This window comes from Grampus griseus, assembly GCF_964374135.1.
Source record: "Grampus griseus genome assembly, chromosome: 6".
NCBI lineage: Eukaryota > Metazoa > Chordata > Mammalia > Artiodactyla > Delphinidae > Grampus > Grampus griseus.
The window spans coordinates 67,330,920-67,353,484 of NC_139000.1; the positions used below are offsets into that span (position 1 = coordinate 67,330,920).

Sequence of the window (22,565 nt, forward strand, 5' to 3'; positions counted from 1 at the left end):
GTGGCTGTATCAATTTACATTCCCACCAACGGTGCAAGAGGGTTCCCTTTTCTCCACACCCTCTCCAGCGTTTGTTGTTTGTAGATTTTCTGATGATGCCCATTCTAACTGGTGTGACGTGATACCTAATTGTAGTTTTGATTTGCATTTCTCTAATAGTGATGTTGAGCAGCTTTTCATGTGCTTCTTGGCCATTGGTATGTCTTCCTTGGAGAAATGTCTATTTAGGGCTTCTGCCATTTTTGGATTGGGTTGCTTTTTTTTTTTTTTAATATTGAGCTTCATGAGTTGTTTATATATTTTGGAGATTAATCCTTTGTCCGTTAATTCGTTTGCAAATATTTTCTCCCATTCTGAGAGGGTGTCTTTTCGTCTTGTTTATGGTTTCCTTTGCTGTGCAAAAGCTTTGAAGTTTCATTAGGTCCCATTTGTTATTTTTGTTTTTACTTCCATTACTCTAGGAGGTGGATCAAAAAAGATCTTGCTGTGATTTATGTCAAAGAGTGTTCTTCCTATGTTTTCCTCTAAGAGTTTTATACTGTCCAGTCTTACATTTAGATCTCAGATCCATCTTGAGTTTATTTTTGTGTATGGTGTTAGGGAGCATTCTAATTTCATTCTTTTACACGGAGCTGTCCAGTTTTCCCAGCACCACTTATTGAAGAGACTGTCTTTTCTCCATTGTATATCCTTGCCTCCTTTGTCATAGATTAGTTGACCATAGGTGCGTGGGTTTACCTCTGGGCTTTCTATCTTGTTCCATTGATTTATATTTCTGTATTTGTGCCAGTACCATATTGTCTTGATTACTGTAGCTTTGTAGTATAGTCTGAAGTCAGGGAGTCCGATTCCTCCACCTCTGTTTTTTTCCCTCAAGACTGCTTTGGCTATTCGGGGTCTTTTATGTTTCCATACCAATTGTGAAATTTTTTGTTCTAGTTCTGTAAAAACTGCCATTGGTAATTTGATAGGGATTGCTTTGAATCTGTAGATTGCTTTGGGTAGTATAGTCATTTTCACAATATTGATTCTTCCAGTCCAAGAACATGGTATATATCTCTATCTGTTGGTGTCATCTTTAATTTCTTTCATCAGTGCCTTATACTTTTCTGCATACAGGACTTTTATCTCCCTAGGTAGGTTTATTCCTAGGTATTTTCTTTTTGTTGCAATGGCAAATGGGAGTGTTTCCTTAATTTCTTTTTCAGATTTTTCATCATTAGGGTGTAGGAATGTAAGAGATTTCTGTGCATTAATTTTGTATCCTGCAACTTTACCAAATTCATGGATTAGCTCCAGTGGTTTTCTGGTGGCATCTTTAGGATTCTTTATGTATAGTATCATGTCATCTTCAAACAGTGACAGTTTTACTTCTTCTTTTCTGATTTGGATTCCCTTTATTTCTTTTTCTTCTCCAATTCTCATGGCTAGGACTTCCAAAACTCTGTTGAATAATAGTGGCGAGAGTGGGCATCCTTGTCTTGTTCCTGATCTTAGAGGAAATGATTTCAGTTTTTCACTGAAAAACTGATGTTTGCTGTGGGTTTGTCATATATGGCCTTTATTATGTTGAGGTAGGTTCCCTCCATGCCCACTTTCTGGAGAGTTTTTATCATAAATGGGTGTTGAATTTTTTTTTTTGAAGGTCACGAATCTAGGGGCTGAGTCATGATTAATGGAATAGAACAGGTTATGGTATGCCAGGCGTTTTATACCACACTTTGGCAGACTGTTTTGCATATAATCATTTCCTTTTTTTTTTTTTACATCTTTATTGGAGTATAATTGGTTTACATTGTTGTGTTAGTTTCTGCTTTATAACAAAGTGAATCAGTTATACACATACATATGTTCCCATATCTCTTCCCTCTTGCATCTCCCTCCCTCCCACCCTCCCTATCCCACCCCTCTAGATGGTCACAAAGCACCGAGCTGATCTCCCTGTGCTATGTAGCTGCTTCCCACTAGCTAGCTATTTTACGTTTGGTAGTGTATATATGTCCATGCCACTCTCTCACTTCGTCCCAGCTTACCCTTCCCCCTCCCCATATCCTCAAGTCCATTCTCTACTAGGTCTGTGTCTTTATTCCTGCCTTACCCCTAGGTTCTTCATGACATTTGTTTTTGTTAAATTCCATATATATGTGTTAGCATACGGTATTTGTCTTTCTCTCTCTGACTTACTTCACTCTGTATGACAGACTCTAGGTCTATCCACCTCATTACAAATAGCTCAATTTCATTTCTTTTTATGGCTGAGTAATAGTCCATTGTATATATGTGCCACATCTTCTTTATCCATTCATCCGATGATGGACACTTAGGTTGTTTCCATCTCTGGGCTATTGTAAATAGAACTGCAATGAACATTTTGGTACATGACTCTTTTTGAATTACGGTTTTCTCAGGGGATATGCCCGGTAGTGGGATTGCTGGGTCATATGGTAGTTCTATTTGTAGTTTCTTAAGGAACCTCCATACTGTTCTCCATAGTGGCTGTACCAATTCACGTTCCCACCAGCAGTGCCAGAGTGTTCCCTTTTCTCCACACCCTCTCCAGCATTTATTGTTTCTAGATTTTTTGGTGATGGCCATTCTGACTGGTTTGAGGTGATATCTCATTGTAGTTTTAATTTGCATTTCTCTAATGATTAATGATGTTGAGCATTCTTTCATGTGTTTGTTGGCAGTCTGTATATCTTCTTTGGAGAAATGTCTATTTAGGTCTTCTGCCCATTTTTGGATAGCGTTGTTTGTTTTTTTGTTACTGAGCTGCATGGACTGCTTATAAATTTTGGAGATTAATCCTTTGTCAGTTGCTTTATTTGCAAATATTTTCTCCCATTCTGAGGGTTGTCTTTTGGTCTTGTTTATGGTTTCCTTTGCTGTGCAAAAGCTTTTAAGTTTCATTAGGTCCCATTTGTTTATTTTTGTTTTTATTTCCATTTCTCTAGGAGGTGGGTCAAAAAGGATCTTGCTGTGATTTATGTCATCGACTGTTCTGCCTATGTTTTCCTCTAAGAGTTTGATAGTTTCTGGTGTTACATTTAGGTCTTTAATCCATTTGGAGCTTATTTTTGTGTATGGTGTTAGGGAGTGATCTAATCTCATACTTTTACATGTAGTTGTCCAGTTTTCCCAGCACCACTTATTGAAGATGCTGTCCTTTCTCCACTGTACATTCTTGCCTCCTTTGTCAAAGATAAGATGACCATATGTGCTTGGGTTTATCTCTGGGCTTTGTATCCTGTTCCATTGATCTATCTTTCTGTTTTTGTGCCAGTACCATACTGTCTTGATTACTGTAGCTTTGTAGTATAGTCTGAAGTCAGGGAGCCTGATTCCTCCAGCTCCGTTTTTCGTTCTCAAGATTGCTTTGGCTATTTGGGGTCTTTTGTGTTTCCATACAAATTGTGAAACTTTTTGTTCTAGTTCTGTGAAAAATGCCAGTGGTAGTTTGATAGGGATGGCATTGAATCTGTAGATTGCTTTGGGTAGTAGTGTCATTTTCACAATGTTGATTCTTCCAGTCCAAGAACATGGTATATCTCTCCATCTATTTGTATCATCTTTAATTTCTTTCATCAGGGTCTTATAATTTTCTGCATACAGGTCTTTTGTCTCCTTAGGTAGGTTTATTCCTAGATATTTTATTCTTTTTGTTGCCTTGGTAAGTGGGAGTGTTTTCTTGATTTCACCTTCAGATTTTTCATCATTAGTGTATAGGAATGCCAGAGATTTCTGTGCATTGATTTTGTACCCTGCTACTTTACCACATTCATTGATTACCTCTAGTCGTTTTCTTGTAGCATCTTTAGGATTCTCTATGTATAGTACCATGTCATCTTCAAACAGTGACAGCTTTACTTCTTCTTTTCCGATTTGGATTCCTTTTATTTCCTTTTCTTCTCTGATTGCTGTGGCTAAAACTTGCCAAACTATGTTGAATAATAGTGGTGAGAGTGGGCAACCTTGTCTTATTCCTGATCTTAGTGGAAATGCTTTCAGTTTTTCACTTGAGGACGTTGTTGGCTGTGGGTTTGTCATATATGGCCTTTATTATGTTGAGGAAAGTTCCCTCTATGCCTACTATCTTCAGAGTTTTTATCATAAATGGGTGTTGAATTTTGTCGAAAGCTTTCTCTGCATCTATTGAGATGATCATATGGTTTTTCTCCTTCAGTTTGTTAATATGGTGTATCACGTTGATTGTTTTGCGTATATTGAAGAATCCTTGCATTCCTGGAATAAACCCCAGTTGATCATGGTGTATGATCCTTTTAATGTGCTGTTGGATTCTGTTTGCTAGTATTTTGTTGAGGATTTTTGCATCTATGTTTATCAGTGATATTGGCCTGTAGTTTTCTTTCTTTGTGACATCCTTGTCTGGTTTTGGTATCAAGGTGATGGTGGCCTCGTAGAATGAGTTTGGGAGTGTTCCTCCCTCTGCTATATTTTGGAAGCGTTTGAGAAGGATAGGTGTTAGCTCTTCTCTAAATGTTTGATAGAATTCGCCTGTGAAGCCATCTGGTCCTGGGCTTTTGTTTGTTGGAAGACTTTTAATCAGTTTCAATTTCAGTGCTTGTGATTGGTATGTTCATATTTTCTATTTCTTCCTGATTCAGTCTTGGCAGGTTATGCATTTCTAAGAATTTGTCCATTTCTTCCAGGTTGTCCATTTCATTGGCATAGAGTTGCTTGTAGTAATCTCTCATGATCTTTTGTATTTCTGCAGTGTCAGTTGTTACTTCTCCTTTTTCATTTCTAATTCTATTGATTTGAGTCTTCTCCCTTTTTTTCTGGATGAGTCTGGCTAATGGTTTATCAATTTTGTTTATCTTCTCAAAGAACCAGCTTTTATTTTTATTGATCTTTGCTATCATTTCCTTCATTTCTTTTTCATTTATTTCTGATCTGATTTTTATGATTTCTTTCCTTCTGCTAACTTTGGGGGTTTTTTGCTCTTCTTTCTCTAATTGCTTTAGGTGCAAGGTTAGCTTGTTTATTTGAGATGTATCCTGTTTCTTAATTAGGATTGTATTGCTATAAACTTCCTTCTTAGAACTGCTTTTGCTACATCCCATAGGTTTTGGGTCATTGTGTCTCCATTGTCATTTTTCTCTAGGTATTTTTTTATTTCCTCTTTGATTTTTTCAGTGATCACTTCGTTATTAAGTAGTGTATTGTTTAGCCTCCATGTGTTCGTGTTTTTTACAAATTTTTTCCTGAAATTGATATCTAGTCTCATAGCGTTGTGGTCGGAAAAGATACTTGATACAATTTAAATTTTCTTAAATTTACTGAGGCTTGATTTGTGCCCCAAGATATGATCTATCCTGGAGAATGTTCCATGAGCACTTGAGAAAAATGTGTATTCTGTTGTTTTTGGATGGAATGTCCTATAAATATCAATTAAGTCCATCTTGTTTAATGTATCATTTAAAGCTTGTGTTTCCTTATATATTTTCATTTTGGATGATCTGTCCATTGGTGAAAGTGGGGTGTTAAAGTCTCCTACTATGAATGTGTTACTGTCGATTTCCCCTTTTATTGCTGTTAGTATTTTCCTTATGTATTGAGGTGCTCCTATATTGGGTGCATAAATATTTATAATTGTTATATCTTCTTCTTGAATCGATCCCTTGATCATTATGTAGTGTCCTTTTTCTCTTGTAATAGTCTTTATTTTAAAGTCTATTTTGTCTGGTATGAGAATTGTCAGTCCAGCTTTCTTTTGGCTTCCATTTGAATGGAATATCTTTTTCTATCCCCTTACTTTCAGTCTGTATGTGTCTCTAGGTCTGAAGTGGGTCTCTTGTAGAGAGCATATATATGGGTCTTGTTTTTGTATCCATTCAGCTAATCTGTGTCTTTTGGTGGGAGCATTTAGTCCATTGACACTTAAGGTAATTATCAATATGTATGTTCCTATTTCCATTTTCTTAATTGTTTTGGGTTCGTTATTGTGGGTCTTTTCCTTCTCTTGTGTTTCTTGCCTAGAGAAGTTCCTTTAGCATTTGTTGTAAAGCTGGTTTGGTGGTGCTGAACCCTCTCAGCTTTTGCTTGTCTGTAAAGGTTTTAATTTCTCCATCAAATCTGAATGAGATCCTTGCTGGGTAGAGTAATCTTTGTTGCAGGTTTTTCTCCTTCATCCCTTTAAATATGTCCTGCCATTCCCTTCTGGCTTGCAGAGTTTCTTCTGAAAGATCAGCCGTTAACCTTATGGGGATTCCCTTGTGTGTTATTTGTTGGTTTTCCCTTGCTGCTTTTAATATGTTTTCTTTGTATTTAATTTTTGATAGTTTGATTAATATGTGTCTTGGCGTATTTCTCTTTGGGTTTATCCTGTATGGTACTCTCTGTGCTCCCTGGACTTGATTAACTATTTCCATTCCCATATTAGGGAAGTTTTCAACTGTAATCTCTTCAAATATTTTCTCAGTCCCTTTCTTTTTCTCTTCTTCTTCTGGAACCCCTATAATTCTAATGTTCGTGCGTTAATGTTGTCCCAGAGGTCTCTAAGACTGTCCTCAGTTCTTTTCATTCTTTTTTCTTTATTCTGCTCTGCAGTAGTTATTTCCACTATTTTATCTGCCAGGTCACTTATCCATTTTTCTGCCTCAGTTATTCTGCTATTGATCCCATCTAGAGTATTTTTAATTTCACTTATTGTGTTGTTCCCCATTGCTTGTTTCATCTTTAGTTCTTCTAGGTCCTTGTTAAATGTTTCTTGCATTTTCTCTATTCTATTTCCAAGATTTTGGATCATCTTTACTATCATTATTCTGAATTCTTTTTCAGGTAGACTGCCTATTTCCTCTTCATTTGTTAGGTCTGGTGGGTTTTTATCTTGCTCCTTCATCTGCGGTGTGTTTTTCTGTCTTCTCATTTTGCTTATCTTACTGTGTTTGGGGTCTCCTTTTTGCAGGCTGCAGGTCCGTAGTTGCCGTTGTGTAGGCTTCCTGGTGGAGGGGACTAGTGCCTGTGTTCTGGTGGATGAGGCTGGATCTTGTCTCTCTGGTGGGCAGGTCCACATCTGGTGGTGTGTTTTGGGGTGTCTGTGGACTTATTATGATTTTAGGCAGCCTCTCTGCTAATGGGTGGGGTTGTGTTCCTGTCTTGCTAGTTGTTTGGCATAGGATGTCCAGCACTGTAGCTTGCTGGTGGTTGAGTGAAGCTGGGTGCTGGTGTTGAGATGGAGATCTCTGGGAGATTTTTGCCGTTTGATATTATGTGGAGCTGGGAGGTCTCTTGTGGACCAGTGTCCTGAAGTTGGCTCTCCCACCTCAGGGACCCAGCACTAACTCCTGGCTGCAGCACCAAGAGCCTTTCATCCACATGGTTCAGAACAAAAGTGAGAAAAAGTAGAAAGGGAGAAAGGAAGGAAGGAAGGAAGAAAGGAGGGAGGGAGGAGGGAAGGAAGGAAAAAAAGAAGATAAAATAAAATAAAATAATTAAAATTAAAAATAATCATTAAGAAAAAAAATTTTTTTAAAGAACAGAAAAACGGACGGATAGAACCCTAGGACAAATGGTGGAAGCAAAGCTATACAGACAAAATCTCACACAGAAGCATACACATACACACTCACAAAAAGAGGAAAAGGGGAAAAAATCATAAATCTTGCTTTCAAAGTCCACCTCCTCAATTTGGGATGATTCGTTGTCTATTCAGGTATTCCACAGATGCAGGGTACATCAAGTTGATTGTGGAGCTTTAATCCGCTGCTCCTGAGGCTGCTGGGAGGGATTTCCCTTTCTCTTCTTTGTTCGCACAGCTCCCGCGGCTCAGCTTTGGATTTGGCCCTGCCTCTGCGTGTAGGTCACCAGAGGGCGTCTGTTCTTCGCTCAGACAGGACGCGGTTAAAGGAGCAGCTGCTTCGGGAACTCTGACTCACTCAGGCCCAGTGGGAGGGAGGGGTTCGGATGCGGGGTGAGCCTGCAGCGGCAGAGGCCATTGTGACATTGCACCAGCCTGAGGCGCACCGTGTGTTCTCCCGGGGAAGTTGTCCCTGGATCACGGGACCCTGGCAGTGGCGGGCTGCACAGGCTCCTGAGAGGGGAGGTGTCGATAGTGACCTGTGCTGGCACACAGGCTTCTTGGTGGCGGCAGCAGCAGTCTTAGCGTCTCATGCCCGTCTCTGGGGTCTGCGCTGTTAGCCGCGGCTCGCACCCATATCTGCACCTCCTTTAAACAGCGTTCTTAATCCCTTCTCCTCTCGCACCAGGAAACAAAGAGGGAAGAAAAAGTCTCTTGCCTCTTTGGCAGGTCCACACTTTCCCCCACACTCCCACCCGTCTAGCCGTGGCGCACTATCCCCTGCAGGCTGTGTTCACGCCGCCAACCCCAGTCCTCTTCCTGCCTCCGACCGAAGCCCGAGCCTCAGCTCCCAGCCCCACCTGCCCCGGCGGGTGAGCAGACAAGCCTCTCGGGCTGGTGAGTGCCGGTCGGCACCGATCCTCTGTGCGTGAATCTCTCTGCTTTGCCTTCCGCACCCCTGTTGCTGTGCTCTCCTCCGCGGCTCCGAAGCTTTCCCCCTCCACCACCTGCAGTCTCAGCCCGCGAAGGGGCTTCCTAGTGTGTGGAAACTTTTCCTCCTTTACAGCTCCCTCCTACTGGTGCAGGTCCCGTCCCTATTCTCTAGTCTCTGTTTATTCTCTTTTTCTTTTGCCCTACCCAGGTACATGGGGAATTTCTTGCCTTTTGGGAGGTCTGAGGTCTTCTGCCTGTGTGTTCAATAGGAGTTGGTCCACGTGTAGATGTATTACTGGTGTATCTGTGGGGTGGAAGGTGATCTCAGTGTCTTACTCTTCCGCCATCTTCCCTGATCTCCGCATATAATCATCTGGGTGTTGAATTTTATCAAAAGCTTTTTCTGCATCTGTTGAAATGATCATATGGTTTTTATTCTTCACTTGGTTAATATAGTGTATAACATTGATTGATTTGTGTATATTGAAGAATCCTTGCATCCCTGGGATAAATCCCACTTGATCACGGTGTATGATTCTTTTAATGTGTTGTTGGATTCTTTTTGCTAGTATTTTATTGAGGATTTTTGCATCTGTATTCATCAGTGATATTGGTCTGTAATTTTCTTTTTTTGTAGTATCTTTGTCTGGTTTTGGTGTTAGGGTGATGGTGGCCTCATAGAATGAGTTTGGGAGTGTTCCTTCCGCTGCAACTTTTTGAGAAGAATTTGAGAAGGATGGGTGTTAGCTCTTCTCTAAATGTTTGATAGAATTCACCTGTGAAGCCATCTGGTCCTGGACTTCTGTTTGTTGGAAGACTTTTAATCACAGTTTCAATTTAATCACTTGTGATTGGTCTGTTCATATTTTCTATTTCTTCCTGGTTCAGTCTTGGAAGGTTATACCTTTCTAAGAATTTGTCCATTTTTTCCAGGTTGTCCATTATATTGGCATAGAGTTGCTTGTAGTCGTCTCTTAGGATGCTTTGTATTTCTGCGGTGTCTGTTGTAACTTCTCCTTTTTCATTTCTAATTCTGTTGATTTGAGTCCTCTCCCTCTTTTTCTTGATGAGTCTGGCTAATGGTTTATTAATTTTGTTTGTCTTCTCAAAGAACCAACTTTTAGTTTTATTGATCTTTGCTATTGTTTTCTTTGATCTATTTCATTTATTTCTGCTCTGATGTTTATGATTTCCTTCTTTCTGCTAACTTTGGGTTTTGTTTGTTCTTCTTTCTCTAGTTCCTTTAGGTGTAAGCTTAGATTGTTTACTTGAGATTTTTCTTCTTTCTTGAGGTAGGCTTGTATAGCTGTAAACTTCCCACTTAGAACTGCTTTTGCTACATCCCATAGGTTTTGGATCGTCATGTTTTCATTGTCATTTGTCTCTAGGTATCTTTTGATTTCCTCTTTGAATTCTTCAGTGATCTCTTGGTTATTTAGTAATGTATTGTTTAGCCTCCATGTGTTTGTGTTTTTTATGGTTTTTTTCCCTGTAATTCATTTCTAGACTCATAGCATTGTGGTCAGAAAAGGTGCTTGATATGATTTCAATTTTCTTAAATTTACTGAGGCTTGTTTTGTGACCCAAGGTGTGATCTATCCTGGAGAATGTTCCATGAGCACTTGAGAAGAAAGTGTAATCTGCTGTTTTTGGATGGAATATCCTATAAATATCAATTAAATCTATCTGGTCTATTGTGTCATTTAAAGCTTCTGTTTCCTTATTTATTTCATCTTGGATGATCTGTCCATTGGTGTAAATGAGGTGTTAAAGTCCCCTACTATTATTGTGTTACTGTCAATGTCCTCTTTTATAACTGTTAGCAGTTGCCTTATGTATTGAGGTGCTCCTATGTTGGGTGCATATATATTTATAATTGTTATATCTTCTTCTTGGATTGATCCCTTGATTATTATGTAGTGTCTTTCCTTGTCTCTTGTAACGTTCTTTATTTTAAAGTCTATTTTATCTGATATGAGTATAGCTACTCCAGCTTTCCTTTGATTTCCATTTGCATGGAATATCTTTTTCCATCCCCCTACTTTCAGTCTGTATGTGTCCCTAGGTCTGAAGTGGGTCTCTTGTAGACAGCATATATATGGGTCTTGTTTTTGTATCCATTCAGCAAGCCTGTGTCTTTTGGTTGGAGCATTTAATCCATTCACGTTTAAGGTAGTGATCGATATGTACGTTCCTATGACCATTTTCTTAATTGTCTTGGGTTTGTTTTTGTAGGCCCTTTTCTTCTCTTGTGTTTCCCTTAGAGAAGTTCCTTTAGCATTTGTCATAGAGCTGGTTTCGTGGTGCTGAATTCTCTTAGCTTTCACTTGTCTGTAAAGCTTTTGATTTCTCCATCAAATCTGAATGAGATCTTTGCCCGGGTAGAGTAATCTTGGATGTAGGTTCTTCCCTTTCATCACTTTAAGTATATCATGCCACTCCCTTCTGGCTTGTAGAGTTTCTGCTGAGAAATCAGCTGTTAACCTTATGGGAGTTCCCTTGTATGTTATTTGTCATTTTTCCCTTGCTGCCTTCAATAAATTTTCTTTGTCTTTAATTTTTGCCAATTTGATTACTATATGTCTCGGCATGTTTCTCCTTGGGTTTATCCTGTATGGGACTCTCTGTACTTCCTGGACTTGGGTGGCTGTTTCCTTTACCATGTTAGGGAAGTTTTTGACTCTAATCTCTTCAAATATTTTCTCAGGTCCTTTCTCTCTCTCTTTTCCTTCTGGGACCCCTATAATGAGAATGTTGTTGTGTTTAATGTTGTCCCAGAGGTCTCTTAGACTGTCTTCATCTTCATTTCTTTTCATTCTTTTTTCTTTATTCTGTTCCGCAGCAATGAATTCCACCATTCTGTCTTCCAGGTCATTTATCTGTTCTTCTGCCTCAGTTATTCTGCTATTGATTCCTTCTAGTGTAGTTTCATTTCAGTTATTGTATTGTTCATCTCTGTTTGTTTGTTCTTTAATTCTTCTAGGTCTTTGTTAAACATTTCTTGCATCTTATTGACCTTTGCCTCCATTCTTTTTCCGAGGTCCTGGATCATCTTCACTATCATTATTCTGAATTCTTTTTCTGGAAGGTTGCCTATCTCCATTAAGTTGTTTTTCTGGGTTTTTATCTTGTTCCTTCATCTGGTACATAGCTCACTGTCTTTTCACTTGTCTGTCTTTCTGTGAAAGTAGTTTTTGTTCCACAGGCTGCAGGATTGTAGTTCTTCTTGCTTCTGCTGTCTGCCCTCTGGTGGATGAGGCTATTTAAGAGGCTTGTGCAAGTTTCGGCTTTTCATTTTTAAAGGGTTATTAAAACAAATAAAAACTAGAATATACAACAGAGACCATAGGAGGCCCTGAAAGCCTAAACTATTTGCTATATGTCCCTTTACAGAAAAAGCGTGTGACTTCTGCCCCAGATCGTTTGACATGCTACTGCCAGAGCATCTTTCTTTCAAAATTGTCCATGCTGCTCCCAGGCTTAAAATTCTTTTCATGTCCAGCTAGCACTTGAGGATAAGTTCCAAATGCCCTAGCATGATATACAATGCCTTTTATCGTCCGATATCTGCCTGCCTCTCTTGCTTCATCTCTTACCAAATTCCCTCACTTCACCCCACTGAGCTCTGCCCTTCCGAGGTACCCAGTTACTTGCTATTTACAAATTTGCCTGGGAACTTCCAACCCACTTTGTCTATCTAATCCTATCCTTCCTGACAGGAAACCTTCCCTGCAAGACTGGGTCAGATGGCCTGCTCTGCAACCCACATGGTACCCTGTGCGTAATACTCTATCTCTGCCCTACCATTGTGTATTAGAAGTAGTTATTTGTTTCTCTATATTACCTTCTGGATTATGTTACTCTTCTTCAAAGGCCAGTGTTTAAGAATGTATCTTATTTTCTCCACAATTCCAAGAACATAATAGACACTAGACAGATGATGAACTGATAAATGAAGGAAGGAAGAAAAGAATGATGGATGCCAGTGATGAGGAGGGAGGTTTCCTAATGGCTGGAGACAGCAGTCTGCATGGTTTTGCATAATCTGGACTTCCAGTCTCTAACGTGCAGTTATGGCGGAGTTCCACAGTGATACCCATTCCCAGCTTAACATTTCTACCTTGCCCACGTGTTCTCCCCTTGAGAAGTTTCAGGAACCCCAAGGTTCTGTGGCATACAACTGTACAATTTGCAAAGTACTGCTATAGTGTGAATAAGTGCAAGAGTAGATATCTTATGGTATCCTGTCTCCCGTTACATCCAGGCCAAGGGATAAATCCTCATCATCATCACCATCATCGCTAACATTTATTGAGCACTTGCTTTGAGCTATAAGCTGTTCTAAGTATTTTACAGGTGTCCATTTATTCTTACAATAACCCTTTGAGGTTACTATCCCAATTTTACAAATTGTTTACAAATTGAAGCACAGAGATGTTAGATTCAGTCTGGCTCCAGGGACCCTGTTTCTTTGTATCGATTTTAGCCTTAGTTGAATACATGGACTTGCCAGTATTTTAGAAAGAAGCCATTGGGGTCAGCTAGACCTAGCATAAATTAACATGCTGTCTTCTAGCCGGCTGGCTTCCAATTTGTGAGGCTTTTGTTTTTATTGTGGCACATCTGTTTCAGGGAGAGCCTTTGCTTCTCTTGGTCACTCTACCTTTACATATACACCCCCAGCTGTAAAGATGCACAGTGCTCGGCACATAATAGGCGCTCATAAACATTATAATTGTCACATCTGTGTTCGTGTCTCTAACCGTGTATGTTTACAGTGTTGGTGGCCTGTGTATGTGTGTGCTTAGATACCTCAACCACAAACAAGATGAAGCTGAACTGTTTCTTGCTTTGTGGCCACTCTGATAAATACCGAACACTTCCTGGGCCCTTCTCCTCTTCACCACATTTTGAGCTGAGATTCAGGCAAAGCTGAATTTGCATTTGGAGAGGGGTCAACCCTAGTTGAAGAATCTTGTAAATAACTCTTCCCCACATCTAATACCAGGAGGCTCATGTCATTATGGACAAATATATATGTTCAGTATTCCTACATTGGAATCCAAACTCCAGAAACAACACCTGCAAGGACACTGCTAACTTCTTTACAGAAAAGTCAGATTTTCCAAAATTGCCACAGGGAGCTGGGTTACCAAACTGGGAAGGAAAGCTGCATGAAGATTGATCCTATCCTCTGAGAAGGATCTAAACACTGCTGATCGCCCCCACAATAGGGCAGGGAAGTCCCTGCTTGCTACGCAACACCTTTGGTCCAAGAGTGAGCTGGTAGTCACATATTCCTCATAGCTCAGCTGGTAGAAGTCTTAAAGCATTTAAACAAGGCTTTCCTAAAAGTTATGGGTTTTTTCAAAGGAATGCAGATAAACATAACGAAGAATATGAAACTAGATACTTGGAAGAAAATACTGATTCCTTCTTAGGCATGGAGAAGTAGCTCACAGGTGCCATTCCATCTATATGGAACCCTAGGGAACAGGCTAATGCCATGGAGTTTCTGCCTTTTAATCCCTAAGCTAGTCCCTGCCTTCTTTCTACTATGTGTCTGGGTGTACCCACCTCACTCCCCCACCCCCTTGGTCAAGAGGAGCAACCTAATGGTATATCAGTTAACCCTGGGGACAGTCGACAGTGGTGGAGGACAGGAAGGCTAAAATCACAGCATCTTAGTTCTACCACGTAGTATCCACATAAGTCTAACCTCTCTGAACCTTGGTTTTCTCATTAGTTAAAATGATCACACCCACCCTGCAGAAAAGTGGAGTGAAGAACAGAAATATTATCTGTAAAGCGCCTGGCACACAGTGGATACACATTTGACAGTATAATTGTCACGTAGAGGTGAGACCGGTGTAACACACCATCTTCCAGGATGTCACAAAATTAGGAGTTTTACTCTTATTTTGAGGAACCCCTGGGCAGTTGCTCAAAGAATAGCACTAGAAAGGTGTCTAGGAAAACACAGTGTGATTGAGAATCATCAGCCTAAATCCAGACAACAGGAGAGGATGCTTAAAACTCACAGTTTTTTGCTGACATTTCTGATCTGGTAGGACAGAGAAATCGGTATGCTCTAAGTGTTTAGGCTTCCCAGAAAGCTCTGGACGGTGTTCCAAAGTGGTGTTGAGTAGGAGATGAATTAAGGAGTATTTGGAAGGCTTTCGCTTGGGCAACGCAGAGTATCCACAAATGGAAACTTCTTAGAATGGAGGAGAGAATCAGATGGAAAATACCTCCAGGGTCAATTTCAGAACCACAGTTGTGAATAATGCTATATGTAAAAGTCATAAGCACGTGAAATGCAGTTTCCAAGTTTGTAGATAATATAAAAACTGGAGGCTGGGCAGTTAGGGAGGGAAGAAGAAACCAATTTCAATTTGGTTTGGCTTGTTTCCTTTATAGAACTAGAGGAAATGGGGAGGACAAATGTTTCTCCCTGTTGAAAAGTGTAAGAATAGCAAGTCAGAGAAAAAGGAGCCATCCCAGTAAATACATAAGCTTAGCCAAAAAAAAAAAAAAATGTACAGAAGATCAATGCAAGGTCACAGAAATGGCTAGCATGAATCAGACAGCAGAGAACATTAGAGGACATCAGTGACAACCAGAGACAATCAGTGACAACCAGCCACTGTCTGAAAAGCTAGAGGGTCTCAAAAGATCCCCCTAGCAGTTAATTTATTCTTCCTAGCAAAGTGGTCCTAGCAAATAGCAGTTCTGAAAAAGTGGTTAACATTTTCATATAAATGAGGAAGATCCTGAAACAAACCAGAAATGAAAGTGCTTCCATGTTCTAGGTCAGGGTCAGCAAACTTTTCTTGTAAAGGGCCGGATAGTAAACATTTTAGCTTTGCAGGCAATCCCGTCTCTGCCTCAACCACTCAATTCTGCCAACGTAGCGTAAAAGCAGCCATAGAAAGTTCTTAATCTGCTGTGGCCGCGTGCCAATAAAACTTTATTTACAAAAGCAGGCGGCAGCCAACTGGAGTTTGGTGATCTCTATTCAAGGTAAATAGGAAATCCAGTCAGAGTCATTTCATGCAGAGGTCTGTAGTTTGAAATGAATTACCCAGCAGGCAGATAGAACTGCTCATATTAGCAAATTCAAGACTTTATGATTTTCTTAAGAGAAGGAAGCTGAAGGGTTTGGCAGAAAGTATTAGGACAGGGTTAAGAGTGTGTGGTTAGGTGACCTTTCCCATTCCAAAAGTATTTTCTATACTTCCACCTGGAGCAGTCATGGAGCTTCCAGCATTAAATAACTTTTAGTTGCAATTAAATTAAAAACAGCCAAGGTTAAAAACAAAGTTGCCCTCACCAAATGGTGATACAGAGCTCTTCATGAACCTCAAATCTGTTCCCTAAAATATCTGTACAAAACAAAGGTCTCCCTTGCAAGTCTCTGGGCTACTATATTTTTTGGTTTTGGAAAAAAATTCTTGCTCGCGGAGGACGTCTTCTCACAGCATTCTTTCTGTCCTCCAGCTTCAAGCTACTTAAAATCCAGAATGTTCTTGTTAGTGACTGTCCATTTCCCTGAGTAACTACAAATCTTCGCACAACTTACCCCCAACCCAAAATGAAGCCAAACCACAGGCCTTCCTATTTGGCCCCAGCGGATGCTTGAATAGAGTCAGTTTTTTAAAGGTCAAAGGTCATTCCCCATTCCTGATTCCCTGCACCAGCTGAGTGAGCTACTTCTCTGAGCTTTTGCGTCCTCTCTAAAATACGATGATAATATCAATCTAGTAACATGATAGAATAAAACTGTATAAAATTTGTCCACTTATCTACTAGATACCTGTTCCCACTCTCCCTTTGTGGTAGATTTGATTATACTAATCTTAGGAATCCCTAAGCAGAAAAAAGAAAAAAAAAAAAATCTGCATTTCAGGGTAAGGAAAAGACCTCAACATGTCCCCCTAGGAGTTGGGAGCTGACGTTCTTTGCACAGTACCCCTTAACTTACTCGCTTCTAAGTGCACTTTTTTCCAATTCTTATTCTTTTACTCTTATTTCTATACTTTGTTTGCAATTGCAGAATTCTGGCTTTTTTTCTTTTAAGTGTTCTAAGATTTCAGTATTTGGTTAATAGTGTTAAAACAGTTATGGAAATAACTAGTTGTCCTTATTCCGAGATTCCTGAGCCAAGAATGGAACTGAGGCAGTTGCCAACCCAATGTGCCATGTGGCCTCAGTCCTCTCCTCCTCTTTCCCAGGGCTGCCACCAAGGTAAACACACTGGGGCCCATGCCCTGCTCTCTCACAGGGCAAATGCCTTAGCACCTGGCCATGGCCCTAACTTACATTTTTTTTCTTGAAAACGCTACATTTCTCAGTCATTTACCATGTCAAAGCAGATCCTCACAACGTCCACAATACATAGGTTCAGACATGAAGAGTGAATGATGATGGCAATGGTGATGTCGACAACAACAACCAAATAATAATAGTAACCTGCACTTCTGTAGTATTTACTATGTCAAGTACTTTTCTATGTTCTTGAAATACCGGAACTCACGCAGAATATTCACAACAACCCTAGGTTGGTGCAGTAATTCTCCTCATTCTATAGAGGAGAAAACTGTGTCGCTGAGAAGTAAATTACTGGTCCAAGGTTACAAAGCTACTATGTGGTACAGCTGGGGTTGGGACCCAGTCACCGTGACTCTGGAGTCTGTGCTCTTATCCAGTGTGCTATAATGTCAAAATGATCATTTTCAGCTCCATTGCTTTGGAGGTCACTAAATAAGTCTTTATTAAGTATTTATTCAGCATGCCAGCACTATACTGAATATTGAAGAGAGAACTATAAAAGAAGTAGGTGTCCCAGCCCTTGAAGTATTCATTTACAGTCTAACTGAAGGAATGAGATGTAGAATGGAAAGGCTTTGTAGTACAATTTAAAACAGCTCTGGTAGATCAGGAAAGGAAGGGATTCTTGTGGACTGTGGTAACAGGAGGTTGAACTTGAACTTACTCTTAAGGGATGGGGAGAATTTGGAAGGATCAACAGAAGGAGGAAGAACGTGAACTCTGTCCAAAACTAATGACAAGGAGAGTCAAAGAGGCCATCTTGAATGGAAAGACAAGTTTGTGTTGGGATGTGGGACAGATAAGTTTGAAAAGATGAGGAAGACACTGTTCTAAAAAGAAAGGATGTACCTATAATTTCTAGGTTCTAGTCGTATGCTGAGACCTAAAATGGGTTTAAGAATGATTTGTTAAGGTGAGAGGCCTGAGATGGTACATCATGGCCGATGTAACAAATGGGTATTTCTGTGTCCAGAGCTTGAAATTTTTCTCTGACAACTGGAAATTCCAAGGAAGACTTTCAAGATGGTAATGTAGGTTACCCACACCTGTACCATCAAAAATTACTAATTTACTAGATGTATCTGATGCTTAAGCTGATACTTTTTTACTTAGAAAACAGTAAGACACTGTTTCTTAGAAATAGGTCCTCAGAAACAGTAAGCTCACTCCTTTATTTGATCCTCACAAGAACTCTCTGAGGTGTTATCCTCAATTTGCAGAAGGAACTTAGAGGCTCGTAGAGCTGAAAGGCTTGCCCAAGAACACCACGTGAGTCTATGTCTCTTGACTGAAGTCGGGAAGCCTTCCCCTCTACCGCAGTTTCACATGGTTGGTTGTGGACATGACTTTGAGAGATGATCCTGTACAAGACAGTGGTGTTACCGTTGAGCCAAGGATTTAGAAGGCATCATCATGCCACCCCACACACAGGATTGCTAGAGCCTTTCCTCTAGACACCCAGAGCGGCCTCCTTTTCAAATGAGAGTACCTTCTGACTATGCATTGCAAATGCAGAGGAGAGAATTCCACCACAAGGAGCTTGTGCTTGGTAGGACTGGCCCACGAGCACTTTGTCCATATCCTACTCGTTTGGACAACAAGGGCTTCACTTGTGTAACTAAAACAATTATCTGTATTCTCTCAAGTTGTCCTTAATTTGTAGAATGCTTGAGAAGACAAGCTGTCACAAAGAAGCTTACAAGTAAAGGCCACGAGAAAAGCAAAACTATGCTTTCATTTTCTAGCTAAAAATAATGACCAAAGAAATAAAGCAGTAAGTTTTAGCCCAGTAAACCAAAAGGGATTGTGGGTATGGGAGAAAAGCAGAGAGTATTAATATACCTAATATGACCACAGTACTATTTGCTATGTATGTCTTAATTATGCCCCAATCCACGTCCCCTCATCCTCTAATTCCATAAATTCCAAAACAACCTCGAGAAATCTTTCTGGTTTTGTTTGGAAAGCAGCACGATGTTTCTGTGCCTGTGCATTCTAAAACAGGCCTGTCAAATTTGAAACCTAAATTCAAGCTGACAGAAGTCAGCTACCAACAAATTAAGTTACATTAATAGAGTTGATGCCTGAAATACAAAGAAAATGTTTTTTACCCCAGGAATCTCTCTCCCTAGATGCCAGGCTAGATAGAGAGACTAAAGCAAACCTCAGTCTCCAGCAAGCCCTTTCCTTTGCCTTGTCATGTTTCCTAGAGAGTCCTGCATGGGAAGCCTCTCCAGAAGTATTGCTCCCCCTAGTGGCAGCCTCCAAACTCCCATCTACCAATTTTATGGGCATATTAAAGACCTGAGAGATTGGAAAAAAGTACTGGACCAAGAAACCCTATTTCAAATCCCTACTCGCACCCCAAATAATTATGTACCTCCTTGAGCTAAAGAGTTCAGTTTTATATCTAGAAACAATTTCTAACTATACACAATAAATGAGAAATTCAGATTTTGTCCCATGTAGATTTTATCTCAAGACAATATTTAAGACTGTTTTATGAAGGCAAATATTTTAGCTTCTTTATCTTTGTATACATTTTACGGAATAGAAGAATATATGAATGCTAAATTTTGAGATCTAGATTCCTTCTTTTCCATTCCCATTATTCCCATCTTAATTCAGACCCTCATGGCTTTGTGCCCAGTGTGATGGAGCTCCCCCTTCTCTTCGCCAACTTTGTGGGAATTCTTTTCCAGGCTTCATACGGGCAGGAAGCATCAAGACTCACTCAGTAGCACCGGTGCCTGGAGGAACTGATGCAGCTATAAAAGCTAACCACCACTTTAAAAAAGTTACATGTGTCAGGCCCAGTGTGGGAGTGGGATTTACAACTCCCTTCATGAGATCAGGCAGGTGCAGTAGTTCTACAGGAAGAAAATATGATCTGAATATAGAGAGCTAATAAACTGTCTGGCGGGGGGATATCGGCCAGTATCGTGAGCCCCTCTCCCTTCCTTCCTCACAACCTTTTCATCCCCTGTCCTTCCTCACACTTAATTCTTCATTCAGGGTGTCCAACATTACCAACGGAAGGGTCATTGGAAATACCAGAAGGTGGTCTGCAGTTTCCTTATATACCTCATTTTAACTGTTCCTTCTGCTGGATAAGAAAACATACTTCAACTGGGGTTTAGAACGTGATAAGCTGAAATGTAGAAAGAAGAAGGGATTTGCCAATGGTAAAATGTAGAAACAAAATCAAGTTCAGAAGACCTGTCTTCTAGTCTTGTGCTCTAAATGTTCCCTTCAAGAACCCCTTCTGATAGGGCTCTGATAGGGAAGGAACTATGCCAACAGACTTAGGAATTTAGCAAATCTTAATCCCTGCCTTTTGAGGATGGTAAACCTGATTAATGATCCACTATGTTCAGTCATCGTAAATTGTCAGTTCTAATGAAATTTGGTGAAGCCTGCTTTCAATATTCCCGTTTGGAAATTCTTTTGGAGGCATCCATGTTCCTGGGACATCATAAAGATTTAAATCATTAAGTCAATGTTTCATTTTTTTAATCTAAAACAGCCTGAACACCTGAAAAGATTTAGCAGTGATACTATGATGCATGTATTAAGATTCCTACAAAACAACAGTGATATTATTACTTAAAATATTGTATGGCTTACTAAAGATAAGCAAATTATATAATCATCTTTCTCTTATTAGCTCTTTGAAATAAACTAAGCAGTATGTAATTGTTGACTTTGAGAGAAAACACCTCACATGGGTGAATGAGTGAATGAATGGGTGGATGAGCTCTATCACAATGTCTCATAGCCTCTCTGTCATCCCCCACAAAGTTTCGGCTCTAGTTCAATGCCACAGAAGCTAGACTGTCCCTGTAATAGCGGTGATGGTGTGGAACGGCGCTGAATCAAACACAAACCACCCAGAAACTTCCCTTTAGCTGAGATTTTCTATTTCCTTCCCTATTTTTATCTGAACTGCCCAGACCTAGCCAAATTGAAGAATGATGGATGTAAGCCTTGCTCTTTCTCTCTCCTGCCTTTCCTCCAAGAGGAGGCAAGAAAAAGCAAAGCAACAGGTCCAAGGCCAAAAGCAGAGCTGAGGAAGCCTGATTCATTGGCAGACCGGTCACCCACCTCAGAATAATTAAGAGCTGACTAGAGGTGACACCAAATTGCAAATACCATAGAGTCTGGAGAGGACCCAGCAAGAGACATAGTAAAGAAAAAGAATTGTATAGTGGGAGACTGCTGCTGGGACAGGAGATGTGATTCCTAGTCTTAATTTCACCACTAAGTCTTGTGAGTTCCCTGACCTTTTCATGATGTTCTTTCCCTTTCCTGAAAAATGACCCCTTACCTGCTTTCTTCCTCTGGATGGATGTTAACATGATATTAGGTGAACAGTTCTTGGAGGCTTTGGAAATCAGAGAGGTGGAAATAATCACAAAGATGGAAATGACTGACTGCAGGAACCCCAGAGCCACCGCTAAATCATTTCTGTGCTATTGAATGATTTATTGACCTAAGGCCCTGCCAGGTCTGGCACTGGATCTCGGCAAGTTCCCATCCAGTCCTCCCCCCAACCCTTCTAGTTTCCCACCTCCGCATACACACTCCAGTTATCATCAGCCTCATCAGGACATCAGCTTCAAGTGATCATTAGACATTAATCTGCTTGCCTGCCATCATGTCACAGGTAGTTCTTAGAAATGGCATGAACCTAGAAAAGAAACAAATAGTAGACTGAGAGAGGAGCGGATTCTGAGGCTTGTGGAAGGTACTCACAATTTGATTCTTATAATTCTTTTCAGGTAAAGTATCTGAACTGTGTGGTGATTATTCTGGAATTTTCTCTACCATGACCCCGAAGGGCAGGCTTTACCTTCATTCTGCTGGCACCTTCACTACAAAGAGCCCTCTGCCAAGCATTGTGGGAAATAAAACAATAACTAAGGTCTAATTTCTGTGCCCAGTGATATTTACAGACTAATGACGGCAATAGAATTGAGATACAGTTACACATACAATTTCCTTCTAACGTGTGCATCAAGATCCTCTCGTCAGTATTCAGTCTGGCTGCTTCTCTCCCACCTCCAAGCCTTAACAGATGCCTTTCTCCGTATCTGGAAGCCCTGCCTACTTTCCCCCATCCAGCCAAGCCCCACTCCTCCTGTATAACTTTGCCTTTTCCTGAAGAAGCCTTCCCCAAATCCCTCTGCAGCATTCGTTCTAGCATCTCCTCTCACCCCCGCTGTGTGTGTATGTGTATTCAGCACACGTATGCTGCCTGCTCCAGCTGTTAGCGTTTAGTCCAAGTAATCAACAAACTGCATAAGCAATCCAAAAGCTCCTCATCTGGGCTGGCTAACAGAATCACACCCATCAAAGTGGCAAGAGAGGCTGGTTTCCTGGGTATCACTGTGTCTGGTTTGTGCCTGTTGTTAAAACAGGGTTGTGACTACCCCTGAGGTTCCTTCCAGCTTTACCAATATCCAATGCCAAAAAGGAGTCAACCGACCTGACCAGGCCTACATTTCTTTTCTGTTGCTCCAGGATTCTCCTACAGCCAGATGATTCCTTACAGATCCTGGCCCCCGTGGAAGCTGATGTGGGTTTCTACACTTGTAATGCCACAAATGCCTTGGGATATGACTCTGTCTCCATTGCCGTCACATTAGCAGGTAACGTGGAAATCCCTGTTCAATTGAGAAACCGTTGACCGGTGCCTGCAACGTGCCAGGCAGGCCCAGGGACACAGACATAAATGAGATCCATACCCTGCCTCCGGAAG

The 22,565-nt window shown here is 40.5% G+C and overlaps 1 protein-coding gene across 2 annotated transcripts in view; it reads left to right on the forward strand.

Annotated features, from left to right (window-relative positions):
* Positions 1-22,565, forward strand: part of ADAMTSL1 (ADAMTS like 1) — a 468,923-nt gene that overhangs the window by 310,257 nt on the left and 136,101 nt on the right. For both annotated transcript variants that reach the window (XM_082657540.1, XM_082657541.1), the window contains one exon: positions 22,328-22,455. In XM_082657540.1, coding sequence (XP_082513666.1) covers positions 22,328-22,455 — 128 coding nt within the window. The remainder of the gene's footprint in view (positions 1-22,327; positions 22,456-22,565) is intronic.